This window comes from Lemur catta, chromosome 9 (assembly GCF_020740605.2).
Source record: "Lemur catta isolate mLemCat1 chromosome 9, mLemCat1.pri, whole genome shotgun sequence".
NCBI lineage: Eukaryota > Metazoa > Chordata > Mammalia > Primates > Lemuridae > Lemur > Lemur catta.
In genome coordinates this window covers 22,730,382-22,748,896 of record NC_059136.1, presented here as the reverse complement: position 1 = coordinate 22,748,896, position 18,515 = coordinate 22,730,382, and the positions used below count along the sequence as shown (strand labels likewise).

At 42.0% G+C, this 18,515-nt stretch overlaps 1 protein-coding gene across 3 annotated transcripts in view; it reads right to left on the bottom strand.

Annotated features, from left to right (window-relative positions):
• The window catches only part of ARHGAP39 (Rho GTPase activating protein 39), a 119,149-nt gene that overhangs the window by 62,383 nt on the left and 38,251 nt on the right, over positions 1 to 18,515 (bottom strand). For 2 of the 3 annotated variants that reach the window (XM_045561150.1, XM_045561152.1), the window contains exon 1: positions 3,696 to 3,861. In XM_045561150.1, the coding sequence (XP_045417106.1) occupies positions 3,696 to 3,781 (86 nt within the window). In that variant the 5' untranslated portion in view covers positions 3,782 to 3,861. Of the gene's footprint in view, positions 1 to 3,695; positions 3,862 to 18,515 lie in introns of those variants that run through there. The other variant, XM_045561151.1, reaches the window with a different exon arrangement.

Below are 18,515 nucleotides of genomic sequence, written 5' to 3'. Positions count from 1 at the left end.
AGGGTAAGAGAAAACAAGGACCAGAGGTAATTCCCAAAGGAAGAAAACTGAGAGACCAAGAACATATGGAGACCTGGGAGGGCAGATGCTAAACCCTGGAGCCCGTCCTGCTGGCCAAGATGGAAACTCCAGCCAGCACCAGGGCACTGTGTCAGGGAAGGACCAGGCAGGGGGACTCCAGAAGGCACCTGGCACCACCTCACAGGCTAGACAATGGCAGGGCCCTCTCTCTATGGCACCGTCCACCTGCAGGGCCCTCTGCAGCACTGTGTGTAAGAGGGAAACCAGGAACCCAGCCCAGGTGGGTGCTAGTGGAGGGCAAGCTCACTGCCTGTACTCTGCCCCATACTGATGTGCCACAGGATGATGTATGAACCACAGGACATGACCAGGGGGACCTAATGTCTCAGACCAGGGCAGGGGCAGCCTTTAATAAATGGTGCTAACAACCAAAGGGTCATGGAAAACAAACAAGTCAGAACCACCTGTCACACCACACACAAAAATAAACTCCAAGTCAATCTGAGATCTAAAGGCAAAAACAAAACTATGTCAGCACCATGAAAAAATATAGCACATTCTCCTGTAACCTGGGTGAAAGTGACTAAAAATCCAGATGTACTAAAAGAAAAGACTGATAAATTTGACTATATAAAATTCAGGCCAGGCATGGTGGCTCACACCTATAATCCCAGCATTTTGGGAGGCTGAGGCAGGAGGATTCCTTGAGCCCAGGAGTTGGAGGCTACAGTGAGCTATGATTTCGCCACTTCATTCCAGCCTGAGTGCAGGAGTGAGACCTTGTCTCTACAAAAAACAAAAAATTCAAAAACTTACATGGCAAAACCCACAATAAGAAAAGTAAAAAAGATTTTGGCTTTTTTGGACACTATTAGTGGAAACATCTGCAATATAAATTACAGATAAAGGGCTCATGTTCTTCGGATACAAATTTGAGCATCAAACAATAAAAAATACCATAGAAAAATAGGCAAAAGGTAAAAACAGGAATTTCACAAAGGTAATGGTAACCCATGGAAGATGCCTGCTTTACCCATCATCAGAGCCCAAAGCCCAGGCTGCACTGAGACCCCCATACCCACACTTGAGCACCCTTCACTGGAGGCAGTGGACAGATGGTGCAGGGTGGGCACAGCGTATAGGACCCTGTGCAGGGCACGTGGCAATGGTACTGAGTGCAGTTACCCTTCGATCCTGCAATCTCTCATCTGGAATTTACCTGAAGATATGCCTCCAAAAACACAAAACTACACAAGCACAGGCTATTAATTGCAGCATTACTTATAACTGCAGAATATTGGAAACGACCTACACATCCAACGTAAGACTGTGGTGTACACACAACAGAGACCCAGGAAGCTTCAAAAAAGGAGGGGGATGACCTTGATATTCTGAGAGGCAGTGATTTCCAGGGATGCTGTTAAGTGGAACAAGCAAAATGCACAAAGAACACATAAATCATGATACCTTTTGTGTAAGAATGAAGGGAAAATTAAAAAAAAAACCCACAACATCTGGAAACACAAATGGAAACACAAGAGATAAACCATAAAACAAGAAATTTCCTACCTGCAACAGGTAGGTGGGGGCACAGGAAAGGATATGGGCCCTTACTGAATATACCTTTCATAGAGTTTTGACTTACGGAAGCATTTGAATGATCTACAGATTTAAAAAAAAATTACATCAGTAAGAATAGGAAGGGAGAAAAACAAAACTAACTGAAACAAATGAACCCAATTATATTTCAATGAATGTCATAACCACAAGGAAGTGCAAAAAAGAGAGAACTAATCCAAGTAATTTATGAACACAGGATTAGATTGTGTTCCTCATTCTTGGCTGAAGTGTACACGTGGGGAATGCAAATGAATACCAACTTTTTTAGTATTTACATTTTTTAAGTGGAATGGGTGAAGCAATTCTGAAACAATTTCATACATACAGATGAATAAATGTGTAAATGCATTGGTGTTCTTGGGAGCCACGGCTGTCACCAAGGAGGAAGAGACGTGATGGACTAGGAGACCAAAGCAACTCTGTATGGGACATGACTGGAACTGGGGGTGCATGTGTGTGCACATCGGGTGCATGTGCATTTGTATACATGTGTGCACACATGTGCATACACATGTACAAATTTTCTAGTTCTGTATACTTAATTGGCCAAAAAGCAAATACACTCAGAAGCCATACGCATGCTGAAAACCAGACCTTGTTCTTTGAGGCCAGTCTTCCCTGAAGGAACCAGGCTCCTCAGGGAAACAGCTGATCCCAGGGCTGAGCAGGGCAGTTGTGCCAGAAAGAAGTACTCAAAAGAATGATGGGGACATCAGGACACGGGAGCCAGTATGAAGGAGTCTCACTGGACAATCTGGGACAGAGTGAGCACCAAAGTAATTCAGTGCAGGAATGATACAAACCATGTAAAACAAAAAGGAGCTCATAAGTCCACACCAAACAAACAATGGGAGAGGAGGCTCCTGCTCAGGTGGAATGTCGAGTGCCAGCCACAGTGTGGAGGGAGCATGGGAGCTGGAGCCAGCGCTCTGTAGCAAGCAGCCCAGGAAAGATCGGCTCACATTAGAAACAACAGAAACGTCAAAACTGAAGAGCACAGACCCCAGAATGCTCAGAGGTTGCTGGGGAGGAAGGAATCACACCACAGCAAGACCAGGTAAGGCCCCCACCAGGTGATCAGAAGGAGAATCACCAAATGAGGGACACAGACAGCACATGTCTGCAGACCTGGGATCACACAGGGACTGATATGACCCACGTGGCATCCTGCTAAGAAATTGCCATACAAACTCAAGCCCAGGAAAGCTCTATTTAAAAAAGGGTAACTGTTACCTCTAGAAATGTCAATGTTGCAAAGGCACAGAAAGGCTGTGGAAGTCCTCCAGATTAAAAACGGCTAAGAAGATAGCAGCCAAGGCAAACTTGATCCAGAGGAACCCTGCCCTGGGCAGGGAGGGGAGACTTGAGCAAGGACAGCAGGGGACCAGCTGGCACAGCTGGCAGGCAGCAGAGCAGACCAAAGCCTTGAGCCACTGCCAGGCTCACCAGAGATGCAGAGTGTCAGGGGCTACACCCTGAGGGGCACACACTTGAGTGTTGTGCCCCCGGCCAGAGGGTTCAGAAAAAAGCAGCGGGCAAGCAATGCCAGCAACAGGTGCCTCTGGGCACAGGCACACAAGTGCTCCCAGGACTGCTTTCACTCTTGTAACTTTTCTGTAAGCATTATTTCCAAATAAGAAGTTAAAAATTACACAAATAAAAATAATGACCTATGGCTACCGGCATCTGCGTGGATCAATGCCCAGAGGGGGTCTGAGCAGTTGGAGTCAGCCACCCAGGGTGTAGCATGTCATGCCCAGGCTGCAAGGTCCACCTGACAGCAGGCAGACACTGCACGGAGGGGACAGAGGCGAGGCCGTGCCCAGGACGGGCATCTGAAGGAGGGTACGGGACTTTCAAGTTCAGAAGCACCAATAACTGGCCAAAGCCCAAGCGGTACTGTGTGCAAGGGGCGTCGCACACACAGGATGAGGTGCACAAGCACAATTCTACTAAGCTCCCTGCTTCCACAGTCCTTTTCTAAAGGAGGGGTCACTCCTTCCCACCTCCCTGAGCGCTGGGCAACTCAGTGGATGAGGATGGCACCGCCTTACCTAGTGCTTGATCCCGAAATCCTCGACTCCTGCACGTCGGCATTATGACTCCTGCATTCGTAATCCTGCGCCTGTGACATTGCCATCTGTTTCCTCAGAGCCAAGGGGACAGACGTCAGCAGATCATCAGGACAACTCCAGCATCAGATGGGAAGGTGCTGCACTGTGAGACAGGAGAAGTGTCTAAGCTCCAATTTGGAAAATACCTTATTACAATCAACCCAGCCCAGCCTGTCACCACCAAGTGGCTGGCCAGAATGAGTAGCAGACGCCTCAGCCCCTGTGAGGCCCCCAGGCAGCCGAGCGTCCCAGACTGCTCCTTGTGCCCAGCCCCTGCATAGCTGCAAGGCCAGCCAGGCCTCCTGGGCAGCAGGGAGAAGCTGCTTGCCAGCCAGGTCCAGCCCAAGACAACCACACACATATGGCCAGGTGGGCACATGCTGAACCTGGAGGGGCCGTAGCACTTGAGGACTGGGAGGGTGCATGGGAGGACATGGGACCCGTTCTGCCCTCACACTCAGCCTGACACCTGAGATTCAGTGTCCTCAGCTGTGAACAGACCACACGCAACCAGCAGTTGCTGGGGAATGAAATAGGACAACATGCGTGAAGCACACGACACAGACCCCACACAGGATGGTGCTCAAAAACAATCTGTGCACATACAGATCACCTGATTTATGAGGAAGAACAGCCTTTCAAAAACAGTGTTGTGTTGACCAGATATATAGCTGACCCTTGAACAACATGGGTTTGACCTGTGCAGGTCCATTTATACATAGATTTTCTTCCATCTCTGCCACCCCCGAGACAGCAATACCCACCCTTCTTCTTCCTCAGCCTATTCAAAAATGTGAAGATGATGAGAATGAAGACCTTTATGATGATTCACTTACACTTAGTGAATAGTAAATATTTTCTCTTACTTATGATTTTCTTAACAGTTAAGCTTTTCTCTAGTTTACTTTATTGTAAGAATAGAGTATGTAATACATATAACATACAAAATATGTGTTAACTGAATGTTTATGTTATCAATAAGGCTTGTGGTCAACAGGAGGCTATTAGTTAAGTTTTGGCGGAGTCAAAAGTTATATGTGTGGCTCACGCCTGTAATCCTAGCCCTCTGGGAGGCCAAGGTGGGTGGATCGCTCGAGGTCAGGAGTTTGAGACCAGCCTGAGCGAGACCCCGTCTCTACTAAAAATAGAAATAAATTATCTGGACAACTAAAAATATGTATAGAAAAAATTAGCCGGGCATGGTGGCTCATGCCTGTAGTCCCAGCTACTCGGGAGGCTGAGGTAGTAGGATCGCTTCAGCCCAGGAGTTTGAGGTTGCTGTGAGCTAGGCTGACGCCACGGCACTCACTCTAGTCCTGGCAACAAAGTGAGACTCTGTCTCAAAAAAAAAAAGTTATATGTGGATTTTTGACTGAGGGGGGTGTTGGCACCCCTAACCCCCAAGTTGTTCAAGGATCAACTGTATGTATGAAAAATAAATGAAGCTTGACCTGTACTTCATCCAATACACAAAACTTAATGCTAGATAAATTGTAGATCTAAATAGTAAAACTAAAACAATATAAAGCTTTCATAAAAAGTGAAGATCATCTATGTGGCCTACAGTAGGCCATATCTTAAGCAGACACACAAAAAAATAGTACACAAAAGAAGAATGAATAAATTGGACTGTAATAAAATTAATAACATCTCTTTATCAAGAAATCATTGAGAACAAAAAAGGCAAGTCCAAAATGGGAAATATTTGCTATGCACAATATGTATAACACACCATATATGAGTGTTCACAATCTGACAAGGGACCATGTCCAGAATATATAAAAATTCTTACAAATATGAAAAAGGCAGATAACCCAATAGAAAAATGGACAAAAGACTTGAATTCATACTTTACAAGAGAGAATATCCAATTACAAAAGAGAATATCTAAATGGCTAATAAAAACATGAAAGAAAATGTGCTCAATTTCACTGTCATCAGGGAAATGCTAATTATTAAATAAAACTAGTACATACAACAAAACAGCTAAAATGGGAAAGACAAAATCTATCAAGTGCTGGCAAGGATGAAGAGCAAGAAGACAGCTTGGATACTGCTGGAGGGATCTAAACAGGTTAACCCACTCTAGCCCTCGGCTTGGCACTATTATGTTATTAAGTATGAAATGTCCAACTTCCTTAAGTACTAAGTTTGACAGTTGATATCTCTGACATTCATTTTGACACTTCTTGTTTTATGTTTATTGTGAAGGTAGATCCTTATTTTTTCAAATGCATGGATATTTTTTTTGTCAAACCATGGATAAGTCAAAAATTCGTGTTATTTTTGAGTATGAGTTCTGTTGTGGAACCAATGCAGCACAGACAGCCCGAAATATCAACAAAGTGTTTGGGAAGGATGTGGCTGATGAACGTCAATGGTTTAAGAAGTTCTACTCTGGTGATGCTAATCTTGAAAATAAGCCACGTGGATGACCTGAGACCCAGGTGGATAATGATGAGCTGAAAGCTGTAGTGGAAATGAATCCATCTCAACCTATGTGTGAATTAGCAGCAAGCTTTGACGTTACCATTCCAACAATATTGGACCATTTGAAACAAATTGGCAAGGTAAAGAAGCTGGATAGATGGGTTCCACATGAATTAAACAAGCGTCAGAAGAGAAATTGTCTCACAGCTTGCCTTTCTTTGCTATCACAACATAAAGGTCAACCATTTCTAAATGTGTATTGTTACCAGTGATGAAAAGTCGATTCTTTTTGACACTCACAAGTGTTCGCTACAATGGCTGGATAAAGATGAATTGCTGAAACACAGTCCAAAACTGAATATTCATCAAAAAAATCTAACGGTGTCTGGTGGTCCAGCGCTGGTGTTATCTACCAGTTTCATGAAACCCAGTCAATCGATTACAGCAATTTCTACTGCAACCAGCTGGATGAAATGATAAGGATGCTTGTGATTAAGCAGCTGAGACTGTTCCATAGAGACAGGCCAATCCTCTCAAAAGACAACACTAGACCACGTGTTGCACAAACAACACTGCTCAAATTACAGAGGCTGGAGTTGGAGACTCTCTGTCATCCACCACATTCACTAGTCCTTGTACCAACTGACTACCACTTCTTCCAGGCTTTGGACCACTTCTTACATGGAAAAATATTCAATTCTCAAGAAGCTGTGGAAAACACCTTTCACGATTTCATTGTTACTCGCTCTCCAGGTTTCTTCGCTGCTGGCATAAACAAGCTACCCTGAAGATGACAAAACTGTGTAGATAGTTTAGGTGCATACTGCTTCTTGTTTGAGATATAATAAACTAAACTTTTGATTTGAAATCAGACATTTCGTATTTAATGACCTAATATTTCCTAAAGCTGCACACACACCCCATCCTGGGATTCAGGGCTTCCAGCGTTGGAGACCAGCGGAAGTGCACACACATGCACCATGCACCAAGACTGCACACAGCGCTCCCAGCAGCACTGTTTACGACAGCCCAAACCAGAAGCTACCACATACCCACAGGAGGACAGGCACACAAAGTACACGCAGGAACCATAGTGTGTGTATTCAGTTGTGTCTGGCCTTTCTCTCAATCTCCCAAAGGCGAAAACCCAGACACAACTGAATACACACACTATGGTTCCCTTTCATAAAGTTCAAAATCAAGCAAAAGCAGCCTCTGCTGTTAGAAATCAGAACCGACTGCTCCACTGTTTCCAGCCTTGGCACCCCTCTTACCATGGCTGGTTTATAATAGCCCACAGTGCTGCATCATGCACTGTGCCCAAGCCTCACTTTGGTAAGATCTGCAGAAAGGAGGAACGGGCATCACTGGGGTGGGCTGCATCTCCTTCCTCCTTGACCACCCCAGCTGCTATCATGACAAGACCCTCCCAGAACGGGGCCATTCCATAGACAGCAACTATGCTAATTCAAGAGGAAATAAAAACAGACTGAGAGCAATAAGGCAGAGCTAGCCCTGGAAATCAAGGGAAAGAGACACATGCAGGCCAATCAGAAACTCTGTCCAAGTTCCAGATAGATTATGGGGCCAAAATCCAACCTAAATTCATTCAATTCACAAGTTGGAGAACTCCCTCCTTGGAGGAAATGCTCTAAGCCGCCTTCTTTCTGCCTTGTACACATCCATACAAGTAGTTATTTAAATGCTAAGGACTACTAGGGATGTTATTTTTCAAATTGAAACTCAAATATTTCTAATTTCTTGTATGTCTGAGAGGAAACAGGTGACCCTCTGTATTGCTTCAACATTTTAAAAAAGTAAAACAGCAGTGTTAGTAAAATTCTGCAAAACTAAGAAGTATCTACCATGACCTGAGAGCAACTCGAACAGACCACTTCACTTGCACACCTCCTTTCAGGCCTCATCTTGTCCTCAAGGCTAGTCCAGAACAGAAGACGCAGCAGTCAGCAAAGACCAGGACCTCCCACACGTCTGACTGACCCACCTCATGTTTTCAGACTCACCCTTCATCTCCAGAAGCTTCCTCCAAATTGAGACACATGTCTTGGTGAGCCCAAATGCCCTGGGTCTGAAATCGGGTAGTGCTCAAACTTGGCTTTTTATTTTTGATGTCATTTTAATTATTCTAGGTCTTTGCACTTCTATTAGGAATTTAAGAATTAGCTTCTCGGCCGGGCGTGGTGTCTCACGCCTGTAATCCTAGACCTCTGGGAGGCCGAGGCGGGTGGATCACTCGAGGTCGGGAGTTCGAGACCAGCCTGAGCGAGACCCCGTCTCTACTAAAAATAGAAATAAATTATCTGGACAACTAAAAAAATATATATAGAAAAAATTAGCCAGGCATGGTGGCACATGCCTGTAGTCCCAGCTACTCGGGAGGCTGAGGCAGTAGGATCGCTTCAGCCCAGGAGTTTGAGGTTGCTGTGAGCTAGGCTGACGCCATGGTACTCACTCTAGCCCAGGCAACAAAGTGAGACTCTGTCTCAAAAAAAAAAAAAAAAAAAGCATTAGCTTCTCAATTTCTACAAAATAGCCTACTGGTATATTGACTGCAATTGTGTTGAATCTATAGATCTATATGAGGAAAACTAACACCTTAACAATATTGAATCTTCTGATTCATGAATGCAATATATCTCTCCATCCAGTCAGGTCTACTTCCTTCTAACGATGTTTTATAGTTTTCAGTGTACAAATCTTGCACATGTTTATTTATTTAGTTAAATGTATCCCTAAGCATTTTGTATTTTTAATACTAACAAAATATTTAAAATTTCCAATTGTTTGTTGCTGGTAAAGACAAATATTGTTTGTTTTTACAATTTGATCTTGTACCTGTAACCTTGCTAAACTCAGTTTTTAGTTCTAATTGCTTTGTTTTGGGGGGGGAGGGGACGTGCAGATTCATTAGGTTTTCTACATAGATGATCATTTCAACAGTGAACAAAAACAGTTTTATTTCTTCCTTTCCAATCTAGATCCTTTAGATCCTTTTCTTTCTTTTTCTTGCCTTATTGCACTGGCAAGAACCACCAGTATAACACTGAATATAATCAGTATGAGTGGATATACAAGCCTTGCTCCTAATCTTAGGGGAAAGCATGTAGTCTTTCATCATCAAATATAACATGGGCTACAAGTTTTTCATAAATGCCTTTTGTCAGATTGAGGAAGTTTCCTTGTATTCCTAGTTTGCAAAGTTACTTTTTTTACTGTGTCTATTAAGATGATCACATGGTTTTTCTTTTTTAGTTGATATAGTTGGATTCCATCAATTAATTTTTCTAATTTAAACCAATCATGTATTCCTTATGTAATCCTCAATTGGTCTTGATGTAGCATCCTTTTTATATATTCTCAGATTTGACCTGCTAAAATTTTGTTAAGAGTTTTTGCATCTATGCTCATGTGGGAGATTGGGCTGTACTTTTTTCTTCTTCTAATGCCTTTGTCTAGTTTTGGTATCATGGTAATACTGCCATAATAAAATGAGTAGAGAAGTATTCTCTCCTCTCAGTTTTCTGGGAGAGTTTGTATAGAATTGCTATTATTTCTTCCTTACATGTTTGGTAAAGTACAGCAAAGAAGCCATCTAGGCATGTAGTTTTCTTTGTGGGAAAGCTTTTAATTACAAACTGATTTTATTTAATAAATATAGAGCTAAGGAGGTTTTAAATTTTTTTGAGTGAGCTATAATGGTTGTTTCTGTCTTTCAAGGAACTTGCCCATTTCCTGTAAATTATCTAACTTACTGGCATAAAGTTATTTATTTATATCCTTTTAGTATCAAAAGACTGTAATGATGCCACATCTTTCATTCTTAATATTGGTAATTAATGTTTTTCCTCTTTTTTCCTAATTAATATGGCTAGAAGTTTGTCAATTTTATTATCTTCTCAAAAACACAGCTTTGGCTTAATGAATTTTTTCTACTTTTTTCTGCTGTGTTTCATTTCCACTTTAATCCCTATTATTTCGTTTCCTTTGCTTCTCTTGGACTTAATTTGCTCTCCTTTTTCTAGTTTCCTAAGGTAGAGTTCAGTGATTTGCACATCTTTAAAAAAAAACCCAATTGAGGGCTGGGTGCAGTGACTCATACCTGTAATCTTAGCACTTTGGGAGGCCAAAGTCGGAGGACTGCTTGAGCCCAGGAGTTTGAGACCAGCCTGAGTAACACAGTGAGACCTCATCTCTACAATAAAAAAATTACCTGGGTGTGATGGTGCACTCCTGTAGTCCCAACTACTCGGGAGGCTGAGGCAGAAGGATCACTTAAGTCCAGGAAATCAAGATTACATTGAGCTATGATGACACCACCGCACTCCAGCACAAACAACAGAGTGAGATCCTGTATCCCACACCTGCCCCCCCACCAAAAAAAAACAATTTAGGTGTCCAGTGTTATAAAATTTCTATCTAAATACAGTTTTCATGACAGCTCACAAATTTTGATATACTGCATTTTCATTTTCATCCAGTTGAAAAAGCTTTCTAATCTCTCTTTCGGTTTCTTCTTTGACTCACGGGTTACACAGAAGCATGCTACCCAACAACTAGTCATTTTCTGGTTATTTTTACTGGTTTCTAATTTAATTCCATTTTTGTCAAAGAACTTATTTTGTATGACTTGAATGTGTTAAAGTTTATTAAGACTTTTTATGCGCCCCCCCCCCCCCAAAATGGTCTATCTTGGTAAATATTCCATATGCACTAGGAGGGAATGTGTTGGATGGAGTCCTTTGTACAGTCAACCAGGTCAAACTGGTGATAGTGCTGATACCAGTTTCCTGTCTACTTGTTCTATCAATCACTGAGAGAGGAGTATTGAAAGTTACAACTGCAATTGTGGATTTGTCTATTTCTCCTTGCATGTCTTTTATTAACAGTTTTTGCTTCATGTATTTGATAGCTCTGTTTTTAGGTACATAAACATTTTTGGTGTGTTCTTGATTAATTAACCCCTTTATCATTGTGCAGTATGTTTATCCTGGTACTTTTATTTGCTCTGGAATATTTGATATTATAGCAACTCCAGCTTGCCTCTTATCGGTGTTAGAATTGTATCTTTTATCCTTCTTTTACTTTTAACCTATTTAGGACATTAAATTTAAAGTAGGCTTATTATAGCCAGTGCATATTTGGGTATTAACTTTTTTATGCAATCTGACAATCTCTAACTTTTAATTCGGGTATTTAAGCCATCTGCATTTGTGATTGTTGACATAGTTAGGATTAAGCCTAACATCTAGCTCTTTGTTTTCAATTTGTCCCATCTGGTCTTTGTTCCCCTTTCCTCATTTTCTGTCTTCTTTTGGATTAAGTATTTTATGTGGTTTCAACTTTATCTCCACTGTTGAACTGTCAGCTGAAATTCATTATTTTGCTATTTTAATAAATGCTTTTGGGTTTAAAGTATACAGGTGTAATTTGTCATACTCTGCCTTCAAGTGAAATTATACCACTTCAAATATGTAGGTTTACCATTTCGTCTCTCCTGGACTTGAACTATTTCAGCTGTTACATGTTTGAAAACATCTTTATTTCACTTTCATTTTAAAAAGATATTTAACTGGGTATAGAATTCTGGGCTAAACATTTTTTTTTTTCTGGTGGCCTTTTAGATTTATCTTTTTGTAACTGGTTATGAGCAACTTGATTATGATGTGCCTGGTATAATTTTCTTCATATTTCTTGTGTTTAGAGTTCGTTAAAATGATCAACTCTAGGTTTATAGTTCTCATCAAGTTGGAAAGCTTTTCAGGTATCATTTCTTCAAATAGTCCTTTTGTCCCTCCCTTCCCCTTTAGGAACTCCAACCACACAATAGTTAGGGCCCTGAAAGTTGTCCCACAGCTCAATGATGCTCTTGTTTTTGTTTTTGTTTTTTTATCTTATTTTTTAGAAAAACAGGGTCTCATTCAGTTGTCCAGGCTGGATTGCAATGGCATCATCACAGCTCACTGCAACCTCACACTCCTGGGTTCAAGCAATCTTCCTGACACAGCCTCTCAAGTAGGTGGGACTACAGGTGCATACCACCACACCTGGCTAAATTATTTTTTAATTTTTTGTGCAGATGAAGTATCACTGTGTTGCCCAGACTGCTCTGGAACTCCTGGGCTCAAGCGATCTTCCCTCCTCAGCCTCCCAAAATGCTAGGATTACAGGTGTGAGCCACCGCACCTAGCTGTTTTTATGTATTTTAAAGTACTTTCCCTCTTCCTGTTTCAGAAAAGGAAACTGCTTTGTCTTTAGATTCACCAATCTTTTCTTCGGCAATGTCTAATCTACCATTAATCCTATCCAGTGTATTTTGCATTTGGACATTTTAGTTTCAACTCTAGTTTAATTTGGATCTTTAAAAATACCTCTCATGTTTCTACTGAACGTGTCAAGCTTTCCTTTAGCTCTCTGAATTATGGAACATAGTCATAATAACTTTTAATAACCTGTTTGCTAAATATAACATCTATGTCAGTTTTGCATAAGTTTTTATTGATTTTTCACTCCAGTATGGGTTGTATTTTCCTGTTTCTTTCCATGCCTGATAATTTTTGGTTGGTGCCAGACATTGTGAATTTTACTCCTTTGAAGGCTTTACATTTTTTTATTCCTAGCTAAAAAATGAGCATTGTTTTGGGATACAGTTACTTGGAAACAGTGTGCAAATTTTGCTTCTTGCTTCTAAGATTTGTTATATGGCAGCAGAGCAGCACTTATTCTAGGGCTAATTTTGGATCCTTGAGTGTGAGCTTTTGACTAAATCCAAATGTTACAGAACAAATCCTTTGAATAAAGAGATTTGTTCTGTGAAGTTTGGGTTCAGTTGAAGGGCCACACTTGGGCATTTGGAAGGCCACATGCGGCCTTCAGGCCACAGGTTCCCCACCCCTACATGATGATGTTTTTCTGTCTGCTTGATGGCATCAGGCAGTTGTCACAATGTTTTGGGAGCTCTGAGTAGTGTTCGTTCTAATCTTCAGGGTGGTTCTTTCCCTGGCCTGTGGCAGTTTCCTCATATGTGTGCACTGGTCAGTATTCTGCTAAAAACCAAGGAGAATCCTTGGTACATCTCTGGGCTCTCCCTGTAGCTCTTCACTCTCTGGTACTCTTCCTTGCAAACTCCAGTCCCTTGGCCACTCTGGGCTCTGAGATCCATTTCCCAAACTCAGGGAGTTTTCCAGGTTCCGCCCTGGAAACACAACCTAGAAACTTTCCTAATGTGGTAATCTGGGGAAATCATCGAGCTTATTTGATTCTCATCTCACAGAAACCACTATTATTTTGTCACCTCATGCCCAAAGTTTAGAAAACCATGGTTTCATTATATTTTGTCCAGCTTTTCAATTTTTCAGGTGGGAGGGTAAATCTAATCCATTACTCTATTTTGCCCATGAGTGGAAGTCCCAGTATGTTTGTTTAGTATTATATAATTACACAAATATATCATTAGAACTGTAATATTTAATTTGTCTCCCCAACCAGAGGATAAGCACCATGAGGACAGAGATGATATCTGTTTTGTTAACCACTACATCCTTGACAAAGAGTAAACAATCAAACATTTACTAAATAAATAAACTCCATAATCCACATAGAATCTATTTAGGTATACTGGATAACTAAGGACTTAAAATAATTATTCTGAATTATATGACATATGGTTCCAAGTATATGATATTCTGGAAAAGGCAAAATGATGTTAATGGTAAGAAAGACCACGGCTGCCAGTGATTCAGAGGAGGGAGAGAGGGTTAAATAGATGAAACATGGGATTATCAAGGGTGGTAAAATATGTACAATAATATAATTGTGGGTAATTGACACTATACATTGCTCAAAACCTACAGAACTTTACAACACAAAAAATGAACCTCCATGTAAACCAAATTTAAAAAAAATAGGGCAGGCGTGGTGGCTCACACCTGTAATCCTAGCACTTTGGGAGGCTGAGGTGAGAGGATTGCTTGAAGTCAGGAGTTTGAGACCAGCATGAGCAAGAGACTCCGTCTCTACAAAAAAATAGAAAAATCAGACAGGCATGGTGGCTTGCACCTGTAGTCCCAGCTACTTGGGAGGCTGAGGCAGGAGGACTGTTTGAGTCTGGGAGTTGGAGGTTGCATGTGAGCTATGATCATGCACGCCACTGCACTGCAGCTTGGGTGACAGAGTGAGACCCTGTGTCACCAAAAAATATATATACACACACAAACACATATGTACACTGCAGTCCCCAACCCCCATGGGGTGCAGACCAGTACCAGTCCATGGCCTATTAGGAACCAGGTCGCAGAGCTTTTCCTCCCCCCTTCCATGGAAAAATTATCTTCCATGAAACCATTCCCTGGTGCCATACAGGTTGGGGACCACTGAGTTATGCTTTAAATTTAGACATGAGACTAGCAACAAAGAAGCAATCAAGGGTGAGCAGTGGGCAAGTGAGCAAGCTTCACCTGTATTTACAGCTGCTCCCCATTGCTCACATCACCACCTGACATCCACCTCCTCTCCCCTACCCATGGAAAAATTGTCTTCCATGAAACCAGTCCCTGGCACCAAAAAGGTTGGGGACTGCTGTGTGTGTGTGGATACAGAACAACCTCACTGAAGGGAGTGAGAGAAAAAGGTGCTGGCCTAAGTAACTCTGGAAACAAGTGAGTCCATAAGACCAAAAGCAAAAGAAGCTGCACATAAGCAATGTACTCTAGTTGATAAAGTTATCTCCCATGGGACTATTGGTTAACTAGTCTGATATTGTTATGTATGCATACTGGAACTGAACAATTAAATGAATGCCAGATGGTGGAAGCCAAGTTTCTCACTGCTAGAGTAGAAGACAAGGAAGGGGCAGAGTCTATCTAGAATGATCCATGTGGTAATGGATTAGAGTTGGAGATGTGAGTACAAACTCATGTTTAGCATAACACAGATACAGAAGGTTACATATAGAAATATTTAGAGATACATGTATAAATATAGATTAGTACACACAAATATATGTCTTTGCTCTGTTGGCTGCATAGGTCTAAAAGCAGTAATAGCCCATAGGAATAAACACACCTAGTGCCCAGATCTTGGTAATAACACCATTCCACAATAAAAGGAACCAGAAATTCTTAGAGAAATGACTAAAATGACTGGGGCAGAAAATATATGAACTTGGTGTAACTGGCAGAGGTAGAAAGTAAGAAAGAGCTAAAACAAAAACAAAAATCCCACAATGGCAGCCAGGCGCAGTGGCTCACACCTGTAGTAATCCTAGTACTCTCGGAGGCCCAGCCAGGAGGATTGCTAGAGGTCAGGAGCTTGAGACCAACCTGGGCAAAAGCAAGACCCCATTTCTACTAAAAATAGAAAAAATCAGCTGAACATGGTGGCTCGTGCCTGTAGTCCCAGCTACTCGGGTGGCTGAGGCAGGAGGATCATGTGAGCCCAGGAGTTTGAGGCTTCAGTGAGCTATGATGACACCACTGAACTCTAGCCAGACAACAGAGTGAGACTGTCTCAAAAGAGAAAAAAAAAATCTCATAATGGTAGAGTATGTCAAAGGGACACAGGAGCCAACTGAAAGCACCAACTGAATGACTAAAGCTGGAGCAATTTGAGCAAAAAGATAAAATCATGTTGGATTATAACCCAAAGTATAAACTATCCATAAATCCATACTGATATAAATAAATGACCAAATCTATGTAGATACTCTGTCCTCAAAGATGGGGAGCATAACTCCACACTCCACACACCATAGTGACGTCCTTTCAAAGAGCACAGTGGAAAGGGGGGCGGGAAAGTAACCTTAGAGTGAGGAACCTGACAAGCACAGCCTCAGCCAGATAATCACAGTCAATGTCAATGGCAGTAAGTCTTGTTGAAAATATGTACCTTCAATATAACAAAAATGGCATTTCACCTCTGTAGCTTTCTTCCACAAACTTGTAACTCCAGCCTAATCATGAGAAAAACATCAAATAAATCCCAATTAAGGGACATTCTACAAAATACCTGGCCACTATTCCATATATAACCCATACATTTTAAAGGTTATTCCTCATTTTTTGTTTCTATAATTGTAAACAGGATTTTACAGTTACTTTTTTTTTTTTTTTTCCAGGCAGGGTCTTCTTTCACCCAGGCTGGAGTGCAGTGGTGTCATGATAGCTCACTGCAGCCTTGAACTCTGGGGCTCAAGTGATGCTCCTATCTCAGCTTCCCGAGTAGCTGGGACTACAGGCGTGTGACATGACACTTGGCTTTTTTTTTTTTTAATAGATGGGGGTCTCATTATGTTGCCCAGGCCAGTTTTGAACTCATGGGCTCAAGCAATCCTCCTGCCTCGGCCTCCCAAAGTACTGGGATTACAGGTGTGAACCACCACACATGGCTACTTGTTGCTACTTATTACTTTTATGACAACCATATTGTCCTGTGCCAAGAAACTTCTCCAACATTTATAACTGTTATTTCTGTTTTATACCTAACTGTCTGACAAAAGTGTTCAGAATGATACCAAAATCATGATAGTAAGCATTTTTGTTTTGTTCCCAATTTTAGTCAAAATGATTAAAGCCTAGCCTTTTAATTTTTCTTCACTTTAATCACTTTAGACATTTATCTACTGATGTGTGGCCTTGAAAGATGATGGCAGTGGATTTATGCTTCCATTTCTAAAGCCAATTTTCTTCCTTATTAAATTTATATTATCAGTGTCTTAAATTATTCCATTCTCTTCTGTAACCACAGCTTTCAGAGCTGCTCAGCCTCAATTCAGTGTTCACTGTCTTTACGCATCTGGGTCTTCTTCAGCCATCGTGATTGCTGGATCTCATAGTGAAGTTTCGACACAGGCTTCTGAGTGCCCATTCTGAGGCTGTGTGTCCACAAATGTTTTACTGTCACCCGTACTCAGAGGGCAACTTGGCTCCGTATGAATTCTTGGATAACACTTTTCTCATCCCCTTTCAGAAACTTGCCGGCTTTGCTCTACTGCCTCCTGGAACAGAGCGTCAGTTACTATGAGTGCGATGGCTGGGTTAGCACAAAGGATTCCTTCTTAACACTCAGTGAATTTACCAGGTCACCTCTGGTGCTAGTCATTTTGTATCCAGTTCCTCCAGGAATATGATGTGTCCTCTCAGTATGCAAACTCAAGCCTTCCTTTATCCACAGAGGTTTTGCTTTCTTTGGTTTTCCCTCACACCTTTTAGTACTGTTTCTTCTCTGTACTTGGACAGGAACCACCGGCCATGTACTGGTCCCCTGCTAGCCCTTCTGCTGTAGCATCTTCTCTTCACAACTTTTTACTTTCCACTACACAGCATTGTTTTCAAGCAGACTGTCCTCTGGGTGGCTAATTCTTTCTCCATCATCTCCACCCTGTTTCCTGCTGTGGCTAATGGGGTCTCACATGCGTAAGGGTTGTACTGTCCACTTCTCTCAGCTCTGCCACCCACTTTGTCTCCTCCTGGGAGCTTGTCTTTGAGCTCCTTTCTCCCTCTTTATTTATACATTTTGAATTCTATACTTTTTAGTGTACAGACAAGGTTCCATCTAAGACTTCCTTCTGTTACCTGAGTTGATTCTTCTAGGTATCTTCTTCATCAGCTCTTTGAACTGTGCTCTTCCCCTTTTGTTCAGCATCATGCAGGGTCCTTGCTGACTACAGCCACCTTCAGACCAGGACAGACACAGGACTGAGCTAGGACAGCCTCAAATCAGGCTCTGCTTTGGATGTTTCTGGAATTAGCATGTTTGTTTGCATGAGGCAGAAACTCGATTCAAACTAAAGAAAGAGGTTTGCAGCCCCATCTGACATGCTGTCTGACCTCAAACATGCCCCAGGGCTCACTCAGGACGGCTGCGCTTTCAGGCAGGCTGTGTGTGCTGTTGGTAGCTGAAGACTCAAAGTCTGCCATGCAGCAGCACTCCTGCCCACACCACGAAGGGTCTTCCCTCGCAGTTCTAGCAGGAAAGCCTTGTGCAGGTTTCCATACGGCCACCGCGGCCTCTGCACCCTAGCCTGGTACTGCAAGGGAGGATCCATGAGACACAACAAACCAGGAGAGGTGGAAAGGGTCCTCCTGGGTGAGCCAATCGGTCTCTAACCATTTACCAGCAGAGGCAGCTCACCCTTCACTGCTAGGGCCACTCTTCAGATTCATGGTAGATTAAATCTTGTGCCTTATTTTTCATTCACTTTGCTCATTTCAGTGAGTTTCAAGGAGGAAAGTAGAATAAACAAGTCTTTACTCAGCCATCATTTCCAGAAGGTCTGAGTTCCATCCTCAATGCTTTTTAAAAGAAGTTTTCCAA